Raw genomic sequence first — 14,806 nt, 5'->3', positions numbered from 1 at the left:
AAATTAGAGGCAAGCTCCATTGAGTGAATGAGCACTTCTCTATATATTTGACCATGAAGAAGTTTCGATTTCCCCCTCAGAAGTTCAAAGAGTGCTGCTCTTTATGTGCAGCAGGGCAGCATATGGCAGCCAGTGACCAGGGCTTTGTCTGACTACTGACACCAGATAGATGCCGCGAGGGAGGACACGAGTGTTTGCGACTGTTTCGGGGGCCGGAGGACAGCCTGACAACAACAAAGGGCCAGCTTTAAGCCTGTCTCCTGTGATTTTCCAACTCAGCGAAAAGCTATTGTGGTACTGAAAAAAAGTTAAGTTAAAAAGCTTAGCATGGTATGTGCTAACAACTGCCTGCTGCTCATGTAATACAAGCAAATACTTTCTGAGCAGCCACAGTGGCAGTCTTTGGAAGGGCAACCGTCACCGTGTCTGCAGCCGGTGTGCAGGTCACCGGTTCAACGTTCTGGTCTCCAGAGCCTGATGGGCTGCATGGTTAAGGAGGCGCTGAAAAAGCTGCAAGCCCCCGTCAAAATTACAGCTTTTTGAGACTTGATGAGAAACATTTCCAAACTTTTTCCATATAAGTTGTGACACATGTCCAGTAGAATTCAGCTACAAAACAAACAAAGCTGGAAACAACGGGGAAAATAGGAATTAAAGACCTGAAATAACTTACTTGCATAAGTGTGTTCACTATTGAATCAATACTTTGCTGTGAAACCTTATTATTTACATGACATATTTGGTCTTCTTGAACTGAAGAAGACCAAATATGTAACTCCAATGAACACGCCTATCGCACATCACACTCCTATCACACATCACACTCCTATCACACTCCTATCATTTTAGTCATTGTTAGGTTTTCTCATTTCAATCCCTCAGCTACACCCACAGTTTCCAGGATCAAAATATGCTGAACCTATGACCCTTCAGTCAGGAGAAGAGTAAATTATGGCTATACCAAGGTACCAATCAACACTGGAAGAATATGTCAGGTCGCCTCTGAGAACATATATTTAATGGTGACGCTTCTTAGAACAGGTTGAGCTGTACAAAACATGTTCATTAAATATTTTGCACAAAATCAGTCTGCTCAGTTTTGCTGAGCAGACTGCTACTCATACTGAGCTCTTTTAGGATCTCTTGTCACTTTAAATCCAAATGAGCTGCTGTTGGCCACGTCCGCTAACTTCATGTCTACACTTCCATGTGAAAATACCTGCAAACAGATGCAATATTATACAACTATATATTTTTGAAAAGCAGAAGTGGAGCCTCCTACACAATCAACAAGAATGCAGCAAGTGGTTTCTGGTGGAACCGGCTGACCAAACGTACTGGATTTCTAGGTGGCGATCTGGGCTCTGCTGGAGTTGTCTGTTAAATGTGACTTTATAATGAGGAGACTTCAGAAACAAATACTTGCTCACACATAAAACCATTGGCTAACAATGGTTTTATGTGTTTTCCTTTTTAAAAAAATACTTTGTTTTTAGAAGCAGAACCAAATGGAAGTATAAAATCCTTGCATAATTTGTCCCCCTTTCAGCGCCTTGTTGAGCCTGTAACATGAGGATTTAAGGCATGGTGAAGGCAAAATGTGGTCCAGTTGCAAATTGGCCAGCTGTACTTATTGAAGTATCTGTTTATAATTGTTTTAAAAAAATATTTTTGGGGGTTGGTAGATTTGGTCTTTGGTCTTCGGGCCCTACAGACTAGCAGTTAGCTACATCATCCAGGTTCTTAAAGTTATCTACAGAAGATAAAATATTAGCTTCTTGAAACCTCACTTCAAAAATCTTGAGCCAGACCTTTAAAGCTTTTGTTAATTTTAATGTGATTTACACTGATTCAGTTTGAAAACTATGAGGAATTATATGACTGAGACTTATCAGGCTTTCTGCATTTAAGTGTGAGACACAAACTACTGTAATATAAAAGATGACATTTAGGACATGAGGAAAGAATAAATGTAAACTAAATGTCATCAATGTGTACAGTGCATAAAAATGTAAAAATATTTGAGAGCAACAAAATGTTGACTTATTTTTTATGTTGCTGCTGGTAAAGATAATTCAAAGCGACGTAAAAGAGTTGTCCTTAATTTTTTCTTTTTCTTATTTTGAGATCAGTCAGCCACATGGTGACCTCTGTGTCTCTGTGTTAATGTGACGAATGTCAACACTTAATCCGGTTCATCTTTTTGGTAAAAGTTCTGATCATCCGTCATCCAGTTTTAAAGCCTATCTGGTGTGTGTTTATAAAAGAATGCAAACCATATGAGTTTCTTTGATGGCTGCCTCTACTCTCTCAGTGGTCGCTAAATGGGACACACACACACTTACACACACATTTATATACAGAGTGTAGTCAGGCAGGGGCAACTGGGACTAAATCCAGACTGGTGGTTTCTATCTCCAGCTATAAATACCCCTCTTCTTAAACAAGATCACACACATGAACTTGTACTCAAATAAAGAGGCTCATAGACAAAAAGAGATCCAGTCACAAACACATTAAGGAAATGAAACACACACATTTGGACTAACATTCGGATCCGCACAGAGAAATGACTTTGGCCTCAGAGGAGGCTTGCTAAGCGGTCTATGATTATGGGGTGTGTCTTTGTCTCATTTAGTGGTTCCACAAGGAGACAGTCTTCTGCTGTGTCAGACAGATACACACACACAGGCACCCCCCCACACACACGCACATCATGCAAACACTACTTACACAATCACTTAGTGACGGCAAATCCCTCTGCCTAAATTTGTTCGACAACTTTTTAACGTGCTTGTGCTTTCATTGCCGTCTTCTGAGTTAATCCAAGCAGTACTGCCTTAGCATGAAAATATTTTCCAGCACCCGAGTAGATTTCATTTCTCTTTTATTTTGGAAAAATATCGCATTTTCCAGTTATAAAAATGACAGGCTCTGTACATACGACTTTTCTCTTAAATACAACACAGTCACAGTGGTCTCAAGTGCCTAACACATGCATACATACATACTTACATACATACATCATCTGCCAAATAAAAACAACACAACTTAAATTATAACAAGATTAACAAAAACAACACAACAAAATGAAGCAAAAATAATTACATAATTAAATTAAACGCATACATCTTTCTTTAGATAACAAATAAATTTTAAAAAACAAAACAAAAGATCCTAACCAGCGGCAGGAGGAGTCATGGTGTTCTTGAATTGGCTGATAGTGGAAGACTGGGGCGGGAGAGGGCAGTGCATACATCGACACCAAAAGCGGCCATTTACTTCTTCTGTACACACACACTTGCACACACACATATGCACACACACCTCTATAGTGCAATGAGGTCTTGGCAGTTAAGACTTTATAGCACGGCCTTGTTCTCTTGGAAAAACAACATCATTACGAAGTCAGGAAAAAAAGAAGCCAAACAGTCAGGTTTAAGTCGAACAGATGATTTGATAATTAAATATGATGCATGTATTGGTCTGATTTGTTCAGTCTTGTATCCCTTGCCCCAAGCATCGCCCTGCGTATCAGACTTTTCAGGGCTCAGAGGCCAGTATGGCCCAACAGTATCCATGGTGGATCGATCTGCAGTCACTACTGGAGTTTTCAGTTCTCTGTTTCCTGCTGAGAACCAGCTCAGCTACATCTGCCAGTGCTGTAGAGTTGAAGGTGTTCGGCTGTCCTATAAGTGGTTCTAAACTCTAGATAATCTGATATGGAAAGTCCTGCTTGTGACGCCTTGAATGAATTTCTAAAAATGGTCAGCCTAAAATTACAGGGACTCCTACTGTTGCAACAGCTCCACACTCTACTCTGCAGCACTGTGCAGAACATAAACTACCGGAAATCCAGGACAGATTTTACACAGCAATGTAAAACCACAGCACGTAACAGTACTACAGCAGTACTTTAAAGATTTTCAGTACACTAAAGGTACTACATTGTTCATTCAGTCGGTACATCACCGTACAATATCATCGGTCAATATCCAAGTCAACGCTCTGCTGCTCATCAGGAAAGAACAGTTCATCCACTGATGAGCTGTAAATCTTCCAGTGCTGCAAGGAGACGTCAAGCAAGCTCTTCGTGAGTTCTCCAGCAGTTTTTGACTGTCTGAGTCAGCCTTGTGTCTGTACAACATCTGTACAAGTGCTAGCACTTAGTTCTGGTGCTTCATCCATAGCATAGAGTCACCAAAAGACCTGTGTCCATCGAAGGCCAAGGATATTGTAAATTGACCCGTAGTATCACTGTAGTCCTCAGTCAAGGCCAAGCAGGTGATGCGTCTGCACTGGCACATCATCACCTTGGCTCAAAGTCCTCTAGGAAATCCCAGGGAACAGCAGCAAACAGCAGGAGTAAAACCTCCCAGAAACAAGCTGAGCTCTACTGCTCAAGGTTGGTGTGTGTGGACTAACATCAACCACAGGAAACTGGTACCATAATTATACCTGTAAAACAAAGAAAACAAAGTTAGTGCTGGGGCACCATTACAGGTGGAAGGTTATTTTTCTGGTGTGGTAGCTCAAACAGATAAAACAGGCTGTGTTCTCACCTCTGTAGCAATGATGCATTCATCTTTCTGGTCTGATATGACGTAGACAGACTGGTATTTGGTATCGCTGGAACAGGGGTACCGGCTGTCACTGGGAGTAGGGTACACAGCCTCACTGGTTGGCTGGAATTTGAGGTCGCAGGTTGACTGGTACTGAGGGTCCCTCGCTGTGTGACAGTTTAAATCAGAGGATGGCTGATCTTTTGCTTCACTGCATCCTGGTGACTCTGCCGATGCTTTCTTTTCCGAAGCATCACTGTGGGATGAACAACAAAGAGATTATAAATACTGTCCTTCATTCTACGTGGGGTTGTAATGTGTTTAGGGTGATTATTAAGTACCTGTTTAGTCTTTTCCTGAATCCTTCCCCTCTGCTGGGCTCATCCAGTGGCTCACATTTGGGCTCTGGTTGTTTGCATTCCTCCTCTGTACACGGCGACAGATCTTCTTGCCGGAGTTCATGGACCAGGTTGTACTCCACGCTTGGGTAACGAGGCTTAAAGCCATTTTTCTCAGATCCATTGAGGCTGCTGATTCCACTCAGACCCCCAATTGACCCAGCAAGGTCCGAATGATAATCTGCTTTCTTATTGGTGTTTTTAATTGATGTCGTCATCATGCCACCAAGCTCCTTGTCACTTCGAAGACAGTTATTGGTTGTGAGGTTATTCATGGTCTCCTGGCTATCACTGTGAACACTGTCACTGTGGGGACTGTGTCGGGTTTGTAGTTTGACACGAACATAGACCACCAGCACAGAGCAACTGATCAGGATCACAAGAACAAGGAAAACGCCGGCACAGACAGCCGTCCACGGGAATCCGCTGTCATCCTCCTCAGTCTCAGTATTCCCACTTTCTGAAGATGAATATCGCCGATCTGGTCCATCAACGACCGGCTGGGAGCCCTTGGGAACCTCTGGTAGGAGGAACTGGCAGTTATTCCCACCATAGCCTGGCACACAGGCACACACGTAGCGACCACCACGTTCATGGCAAGTGGCTCCATTATGACACGGGTTGTGAATGCACCGAGAGATTGGAGAGCTGCAGTTTTTGCCCGTATATCCTGCAAAGAAAAGTTCAGAGTCTCAAAAATTGGTCCAAACAACATTTAGCAAGAAAGTAGATTAAAAACGGTCATACCTGGTGGGCAATTGCATGTGTAGCCATTCACTGTGTCCTGGCAAGTTCCACCATTCTGACAAGGAAAGGACTGGCACAGTGCAGAAATGCCGCTGCTAACCTCACAGTTGGGCCCTGAAAAGCCTTCTGGACACTCACACAGGTAGGAGTTTACCAGATCCACACATTCTGCACCTGTAAAGTGAAGCATCATTAAGATTAGTCTCCCAGTTCCCCACCACTTGATTTAGAAGTAAATGTGGAGTAGGGTATACTGATAAAACACAACAACCTACCACTTAGACAGGGGTTGGAGGAGCAATGGTCAATTTTCTTCTCACAAGTGAACCCAGCATATCCCATTAGGCACTGACAGAAGTAGCCACCTTCAGGGTTGTCCACACAACGTCCACCGTTGAAACACGGCCCGTCTGCACACGTATTGGCGCTTAGTTCACAGTTGTTTCCATAAAAACCAGGTGGACATGTGCACTTATAGCCATTGTCATCGTCCTGTTGACAACAATTCTTGGTTAGGCACAAGCTTAAGGCCGTTGCTGTACCAAAAGACATCCTCATGTCTTTAAAGTGGTACTCACAATGCAGCTGCCTCCATTTCGACAGGGATTTCCTGAGCATTCATTGACTTGGATCTCACAGTTAGCACCGGTGTATCCAGGAGGGCAGGAGCATGTGTAGCTGCCCTGACCCGTGTTGGTGCAGGTGGCTCCGTTGAGACAAGGCTTATGGTGTGTGCAGTAATTCAGGTCTGGAAATACCATCAGTTGCACTTATGAGCCACACAGATTAAATACAAGGCAAGCAAGAACAGAAGGGATTCAAAAAGAATTTTAGTGAACTTGTCTACAAACTCACCCTGGTTGCAGAAGAGGCCACCCCATCCCTCCTGACAGTTGCACTGCCAGGGTTGTTGGCAGGTGCCGTGGAGGCAACCTGGGTAACGGATGCAGTCATCACAGTAACGCCCACTGAATCCCACACGACACCTGGGAACACACCAACCAATTTATATCAAACTGAAGGAGACGAAAGTCAAGGTAGCTTAGGTTAGAGAAGGGCTGGACAAGATGGCTGAAAAACGTATCATGATATAAGCATTTCATATCGGTAATTATTGATTAGTTCATTGTTTTGAATATCTGAAATACTGCCAGACTAGTGATAAGACATTTCCTCTTTTATTCACAGCTTTTACTCCAGGCTGTAGTTTTTTTATTATTTTTAAGTAGCTATGAGGCACAATGGCGAAACCTTAAACTGCTGCTGGGCAAGTTACTCAACAGGTTGTTGCTAGGTAACCAAAAGTTCCTCAGCAAGTTGTTGCTAGGTAACCAAAGAGTGAGCGAGTTAGTTGAGGCCACCAATTCAATTCAAAAATACATTATTGATCCCAAAGAGAAATTGCTTAGGTAACCTAAAGCTGCCTACGTCTCCCAGAATGCTGTGCGGTTCTGGAGTTCAGTGAATATTCTATTAGGCGTATTATCTATTTAACGTTGATCATGAGACTATTGCAGTATATATTGTTATTGATTTACTGTCCAGCCCTCGTTTAGAGACACGTAAAAGCAGCTTGTTTCGAACTTACTTGCATTCTCCTGGTTTGTCACAGAATCCATGTTCTTCATCACATCCAGGAAGACAGATAGCTGTAAAAAGAAAACAAACAGATCAGCCAAACCAGGAAAGACAAGATTTTCAAACTGCAATCCTGAAAATAACCCCAACATTTACATTGCTTCTTGCTTGTCTGCCTTCTGGATTGTGTGTTTACTCATCTGACTCCTCTTTCAGTCTCTCTGGTTCACGTTTTAGCATGTTGAAGGGAATCATTGTCATCGGGTCATGTGTGACCACCCTTAGGTTTTAGGTGTTTTGATGAAATACTACCTTTCAGCCAAGCTGGAAGCTATCACAGTTTGGGTCTCAAAGAAGGAGAACCAGCCAAGAAGCCCTTCTTTTAACAGGCTAGCTCCACAACAAAAAGCCCCCCACACAAAGCCCCCTTTCTCCCCTTGACTGTGGGTCAGAAGTCCCCTTTTCTCACCCCTTGCCTCTGTCCTCCTCCTTTTTATTTCCTTCATCCTCCATCCTCCATCCCCTCCCCTGCTCCTTATCTCCTCTTCCTCCTCCTCTCCCCTTATTTCCCTCTCTCCTCATCCCCCTCCTCCTCCACCTTTCCCCCCCAGGGCCAGCTGGTCTGTGAGGAGCTAACCACCAGACAGCTGCTCCATTGTCTCCTCTCACTGAGCAGCTGCCCCCTCCACAACAATACACGACCCGGCTCGGCCAATCACCGGCCCCGGCCGCAACAATATAGGACCCCCACTTGGCCAATCGGGGAGGAGGTTTGGGGGCGAGGAGGCCCCAGCGGTCTAATGGAAGGCACGCGGCGTGTGAATTACTGAGGAGCCACCGCGGCTCATTAGAACGGAGGCCTCTGGTGCAATGGGATAACTGACTGACGCCTGTTGCACACGGGCGCTCCATTATGAGCTGGAAAAAGTCTCTGACAATAAAGAGAGGCAAACGACTGCTGGAGAAATAAACTTCAGATTGAAAAACTGTTGTTTAAACTGTGCAGGAAAAAGAAAAAAAACCCAAATCTTGATGACGACTGAAAGGCGATTCCTTTAAAATGGAAGTGATTAGATAGCAACTAATCAGAGTTTGGTGGTAACTACTTACATTTACTTCAGTAGGTTTTTGGAAAAAAAATGTACTTTTATAAGTATTTTTGCTATGCTTTTAATTCAGTAATTATATTAAGTGTCTGCTCTTACTTGAGTAAAATCTCTGGGTCTTTTATCCACTGAATGAAAAACAAACATGTTTTAACCAAACATTTACCAGATACAAACACTTTGAGTTTCTGTTAAAGTTTTCCTAAGAAAGAAATTGATTTTGAAAATTTGTGATTTTGTTATATGGATAATTTTCATAACAAAATGTACATAACTTTATATTTTGATCTGTCTGATTATGTATTTTTAAATATTAAATGATCAGTTACTCAGCACTTGAGTAGACTTTTACCAAATACTGCTTTTTACTTTTACTTGAGTAAAAACATGTTGAAGTATTGCTACTCTTACTTAAGTACAACTTTTTGGGTACTTTACTCACCTCTGCGCCTAACGTATGTACTATTGTTGTGTTGGTCAATAATACTTGGACTACAGGATTCTGTGAGCTTGATGCACACATCAGCATCCTCTGCTTAGCATCAGATCCAAATATTAGCCACTGCTTCACCACTGAGTTGGAAAAGCCTCCCTTCATTTTTCATCTCTCCTTCCTGCTCTTTCATTTAGCTTCCCTGCACCGGCGTAATGAAAGAGTTTGATCAATGAGCAAACCCACTCACGTTCAGTGCAGTACTGGCCTTTCCAGCCAGAATTGCATATAATTTCGCCTCGCTCGCCGCAGGTAAAGTGTCCAAAGGCATCGTCCCGGGGCCGGCAGAAGACGGAGCACCCGTCGCCGTAGTAGTGCTCGTCGCACAGGAAGCGGTAGGAGAAGCGCAGCTCCGTCCTGCTGGCCGTCTGCATGTCCTTGGACCATTCCTCTCCTACGGTCAGGTGCCGCTGCGTGGTGAACCTGCTGATCAGCCGCTCCAGGTTGTCTGCAGAAGAAGTGGATCACAGTTTGAACAAGGTCATTTGTGGTCACTCTGAAGGTCAAAATGCGAAACTGACTTCCAGCGTCTGGAATAAGAACAATTTCTGCTGTCACTGACTGTGACTTCAGAGCAATAAATGATGGGAAAATATGTCACACTAACTTTAAAATAAAACCCAAAATAAGAGTCGAAATCACAACATGTTTGAATTTCACACAAATGACCTTATTTTAGGTGAAACGTTGAAATGTAAAAAGCAGGAGTGTATCCGGATGAGATCTGAGTGGGAAAACATGCCTCTGCAAGACCATGGTTTCACACACACACCCCTGTCCTGTCACCCACCTGTTGTCAGGTCGTCCAGGGAGTCCGTGTGCAGAGCTTCAATGATCAGTGAAAACGTCCCCTGAGGACACACAGACAGACAGACAGAGTCAACAGCTGCTCTGCTTACAGATAAACCTCCCCTTACCTTTAGCCTCCAGAGCCACCGGGCCATTAGGAGTCCTCATAAACTTCACAGTCTAATTCTAATACTGATTAGAGGCCTAATAAGGCCGGGCTACCTGCTCCTTCTCCTTCTGTTTTTCACACCCCTGCTACTATCACACTCTGACACCGCTGTAAAACCCAAAATGAGGCGGAATTTCACGCTGCGCTGCAAATGATGTGCCAACTCAGAGGATGTTAGATTTCCCACCACGGCTGATCGGAGGGGGGAAATCTTTTTGGTGACACCTCCCCTCTCTCCCTCTCTCTCGCCCGCATCCCCTCCCTGTTTTATCCCACCAAAGGGCGCAGAGTTACTACAATAGCCCCTCTCACACGCTGCTGACAAAGACCCTCACAAGTGTTGAGTCTGGGAGCATCTGTTAGGGCTTTTTCTTCCCCCTTCATAAAATCCATCACAAAAGTCCAATTCCAACAGCCAGTAACATAAAACGTGACGCTAAGTGATGTGGTGGATAACAACTGTCGTCTTCGGTTACTCACCGGCCATGTGAAGCCGAAGGAGAAGCGGATCGGGTTGGTGAAGCTGTCCGCATTGGTCTCCGGCACCTGGAAGGAGTTGGAGCCGAGCACGGGAGTCACCGCGCCGCCGTAGGTGCAGGGAGGCTCCGGGGAGACGCTGGCCTGGTAGTGCTTCAGGCAGACCCGAAAGAAAGTCTTGCACTCGCACTGCTGGTGGCCCTGCGGGTGCGCGGCGCCTACCGGGCAACAGTTGGCGTTCCCTGCTATCCCCTTCTTGTTGAGAAACTCCTGCAGCTTGAGCTCGAACACGCCTGAGCACAAAACCTACAAACACAGAGGGAAGGGGGGAAAACACTCGTATGGGATCGATCTGAGATAAGAATCTTAAGAGTGAGTAAATTAGATTGAGATTTTAGGAGCCCTGGATGTTGGGACGTACCTGGCAGGTGAGAGAGGACAGACTGACAATGAGGAGCAGACACAGGCGTCCCATTGTGTTGACAGCCTCCTCAACAAGCAGTGAAAGCTCCGCGGGTCCGTGTGGCACCACTCAAACACTCATGGAGAAAGTTTTCAAAGCTGCGCTCACGGTCAAGGCGACGTTTTTACGCACGAGGCTGAAAATTAGGAGACACTTTTCCTGGAGCGCGTCGGTCACCTGTCCATCTGCTCACTCCCTCAAAAGTGTCGGATTTGTTTTGGTTTTTTTTTTTTCTTTTCGTTTCTCAAAACGAGTCGGACTTTCACAGATTCAAGTAAGATCCAGCGGAATAGTCCCCCTTAGAGAAATCCAGAGCGGAAATATCGGAGTTAGTTCCAACTGGGTTGTAGAAAAGATTGGTCTTCTTTATTTGTTCCAGTTTATTTCTTTGTTTTCAGGATGTTTTCATCCTAAACACAGAAAAAAACCTCCACTCCTCTCCTTTGTTGACATGTATCAGTGAGTAAGTCTGATAGGTTTTCTGCCCTGCGCAGGGTTTTATACAGGGCCAGCAAGCGAAGGGTAATAAGATGCAAATGAGGCCCTCTGCCTCTCTTCTTCCCCTCCTTCCACCACCACCACAAGTCCGCCCCGGGGCCATTACAAAGAAACAGGAGGAGGAGGAGGAGGAGGAGGAGGAGGGTAGGAGTCCCCCCTCCAAAAAAAAATAAAAAAATGAAGCCCCCCTCCTCTCTCTTTTTCTCTCAAGGGGACAGACCAAATGGCTACTGAGCTGTTAAATGTACAACAACCCCTCGCTTCCCCTGATGGCTCCCTCCTCCACAGCGCGGAGCCTATTTACATTCCGACAAATTCTTTTACCTCCACACGAAATCCTCAACTCTACCGGGAGATTTATTATTTGCGCCGCGGCAGCAGCCAGTTAGACGGTGGGTTCTCATTTCTGAGCTGACTATGGTGAAGTCTTGGCTGGCCTGATGCTGGCTGGCTGGCCGCGCAAGCCAGCCGCTAACGACCATCTGCTCCATCGCATTCCTATGGTGTTACCCCGTTTTTTTGAACGTTCCCACCCAAAACCAGTCAATCTGTTCCTGTTGAAGTAATTTATTGACGCGTAGATCTGCTCCGTGCAGGCTAACTAAACTAAAATGCGCGTCCATAATCGTTAAATTATGCTGGCAGATGAACTGTTTTGGTTAATTAATAAATAGTTCCCTAAGTATCTAGAAAAAAAAACACATCTTAAAAAGAGCTTGTCTACTAGTTTAATCAAAGTTTTCTATAAATATTTACAGTGTGTTTGTGTTCATCCTGAGTCGCGTAAGGCTGTAAACATCAATTTTACGCTCTCCAAACATAAACATCACATCGGTGCGCAAATATTCCCCCAAATTACGCACAAGGATCACAGATCAGCGCACCTCAAACGTTAATTTCTCTTCATGTCTGTATTTTCCTTACATGCTCTTTAGTATAGGCAGCAAAAAAAAAAAAAAAAAGAGAAAAAAGTACATGGTGGTGTGTCACTCGCGTGGCTGTCATTAAGGGACTTTGTGAGGAGAGGGCGGAGGGAGGATGAGGAGGAGGGGACTCACAGAGGGAGTAAACTTTTTTCTCTTTGTGCTTTCAGCTGTATGTTAATTGGGCCGGCAGCACCTGCTCTCTCACAATAATACAACACCAGAGACACACACACACACACACAGACACGGAGAGCACGGCCAGTTTTTTAAACGGTAACCTGAACGTGTGTTTATATACATATAAATAAATATTCTATCATGTAGAGACTCGAACATGAGCTGGTTTTTAACAATCTGCCGCTAAAAAAGTGACGTGCAGGCCCGTTGGTCTCACAGCCGGATGACATCAGCTCACATGAACTCACAAGCTTATTTGCATATGTGTGTTTTTTTTTATCCGCAGAAAAATGCGGGGAAGAATGCGCACTTGTTGCCATGAAGTTATTATGAGCTGGCCTCTGGCCCTAAAGCAGCTTTAGATGCTAATGGTCCTTTGATCAAACTTTAAGTAAATCCCTCAGCATGCTATACTCTTCTTCTGCTGTGTCATATTTGTAAAATATCTGAAGGCTTTCTCATTTCAGCCATCGCTGCAGATAAAATATGCTAGCTGTGAATACGTGGGCTATGTTCACAAAAAGTAAATGAAAGGCTTTAAAGAGAGTTGCTGATTGGCCAGAGCAGTTAATTGGTGTTTGGTGCCACACTTGTCTATCACCTCAGGCTTAAGGCTTTGCAGCAGAGACCGGAGAGAGGGCCTCCTCTCTGAATTATTTATTTATTACTGTGTTGGCACAGCAGCAGCGCCCACTCAGGAACAGGCGCTGCACCAGAGCGCTATGCCACTTCTTATGCCTATCAACATGCACACAGGTTGGTGAGTGGGAGGAGGAGGAGAAGGAGGAAGGGCCTTAATGAACATCTCCAGTTGAAGCTGCGCTGCATAGCATCAGTGTTTTGGTCCACAAACAAGGAGCTAATTCACAATCTACAGCTAACATATGGCCAGCTTTCAGCCATGTCAACACACACAGGCTGATGTGTTTCTGTGTTCAAGGTTTATAAGAAGAAAGAGTGTTCCCACAGCATGATGCTGCCTCCACCATGTCTGGGACAGTTAGTTCAATGAAAAGTGTAGAAACATTGTGCAGCCTCAGCTAAGTCCTAATGCTCCACTGTGCAGCATTATAACATACATATTTAAAAGAACATCGAGTAATACAAACTGAATGCTGTTACACATGGAAAAACGATTTCCATCACTTTTGTGGTAAAAGGTTGCTCTCTTTTTGCTGCTGCTGCCACTCTTGGAGGAATATCAGACTTGATGACTGTAAATTTGGTGTTTATTGGCTGATGTAACTTTCAAATAGATAAAATAATACGGCACACTTAAATTCCACTCTGCTTTTCTAAAACCTTTTGTTTTGGTTTGTTTGCTAATTCTGTAAGGTTAAAATAACACCGGCGTGATGTAAGCTAATGACAATGCTAGTAATAATAGTTTGTGTGTTTAAACATACACAGTAGCTTAGCAGCGATAAAGCATCTGGTGTTGACATGTTGGCCCCCCAAATAAAAATCTGCTTAGGGCCTCAAAAAGGTTCGGACCGACCCTGCTTTCTTGAGTGTGTTTAGATACTGTGCAGTTCTGTTGCAGCGTAAGCTTGTTTTGGTGTCTGTGGATTGCCTGACTGAAAGGCCTTTAACCTTAAGAGCTGACGCCATTATATCCCTGCCTGCCTCAGTTTTTCCACATTTACCCCCTGAGCTGCGGGACGCTGCTGATTTCTGATTTCAGCCCACAGTGTTGCTGCCACCGGTGCTCGTTTGGCATGCCGTAAAATCCGTGTCTTGAAGGCTTTTATTCAAACTCATCCCGACTTTCAGAGGTCCTCTGCGCTCCCTCTGTATCTCCTATCAGTCACTCATCGCCATGACGTGGCGCACATTTTCTGATTATGGCAGCAAAGCGTGACTGAAAGGCATGTGAGATGAGCCCCCTCAGCTCAACAACATCAAGACGACACTTCTCCCCCCAGCAAAACATAATTTATGTCAGGAGATTGTGTGTCTTAAGGAAACAGCAGAACTCCTCCCCTCTGATCCCTCTTCTTTTGCGTGCGTGCATGTAGATGCGTGGACGCGCGTGAGTGGGAGTGGGGGCGGGGTAAAAAATTGTTTAAGTGGAGGTCTGATTGTTTAATTGAAGTGCTTTCCTGTTGTCTATCTGTGTGTGCGCGCGTGTGAGACAGAATAGCTGCATGTGAGCGCGTGTTTGTCGGTGCACGCGCGCGCTCGCTCAGCGAGAACAACAAAGGGAGAGGTCTCGCGCCCCGCCGCCCATTCATCTCTTTCTCTGGTGGAGTAATTCCCATTGATTCCTATTGAACGGCGAGCCGTGAGCCCCTCAGGGGAGAACTTGTGATTTGTGAAGGGTCGCGAGGACAGGACACGCCCCTCCTCGAGCCCCGGCCATCTGCTCACCAAACACCACAACACCGACCGAGCCGCCACCAAATGTCCTCTCTCATCACCGA

The 14,806-nt window shown here is 44.7% G+C and overlaps 1 protein-coding gene across 1 annotated transcript; it reads right to left on the bottom strand.

The window, feature by feature from the left end:
- Positions 1–2,870: 2,870 nt before the first annotated feature.
- dldh (dihydrolipoamide dehydrogenase) lies at positions 2,871–11,389 on the bottom strand. The gene is made up of 12 exons (XM_008405820.3): positions 10,741–11,389; positions 10,323–10,625; positions 9,675–9,735; positions 9,075–9,332; positions 7,296–7,356; positions 6,563–6,693; positions 6,286–6,455; positions 5,983–6,199; positions 5,708–5,881; positions 4,904–5,630; positions 4,563–4,818; positions 2,871–4,458 (listed from the first exon to the last, which is right to left on the bottom strand). Exons 1-12 carry the CDS (start codon positions 10,792–10,794, stop codon positions 4,453–4,455), a joined length of 2,418 nt encoding a protein of 805 aa, XP_008404042.1. The 5' UTR covers positions 10,795–11,389; the 3' UTR covers positions 2,871–4,452.
- Between the last annotated feature and the right edge of the window lie 3,417 nt (positions 11,390–14,806).

The sequence above is a fragment of the Poecilia reticulata genome, chromosome 3 (genome assembly GCF_904066995.2).
Source record: "Poecilia reticulata chromosome 3, P_reticulata-male-v2, whole genome shotgun sequence".
Taxonomy (NCBI): Eukaryota; Metazoa; Chordata; class Actinopteri; order Cyprinodontiformes; family Poeciliidae; genus Poecilia; species Poecilia reticulata.
The sequence above is the reverse complement of the archived record's forward strand: the minus strand, read 5'-3'. Positions and strand labels throughout refer to the sequence as shown.

Excerpts from the sequence above, each read along its gene's own strand:
- dldh (XM_008405820.3), bottom strand. The coding sequence starts at position 10,794 with ATGGGACGCCTGTGTCTGCTCCTCATTGTCAGTCTGTCCTCTCTCACC. Across the intron at positions 9,736-10,322 it reads CCTTCGGCTTCACATGGCCG|GGGACGTTTTCACTGATCAT; the intron begins GTGAGTAACCGA and ends GTGTGTCCTCAG. Across the intron at positions 5,631-5,707 it reads CACATGCAATTGCCCACCAG|GATATACGGGCAAAAACTGC; the intron begins GTATGACCGTTT and ends TTTTCTTTGCAG.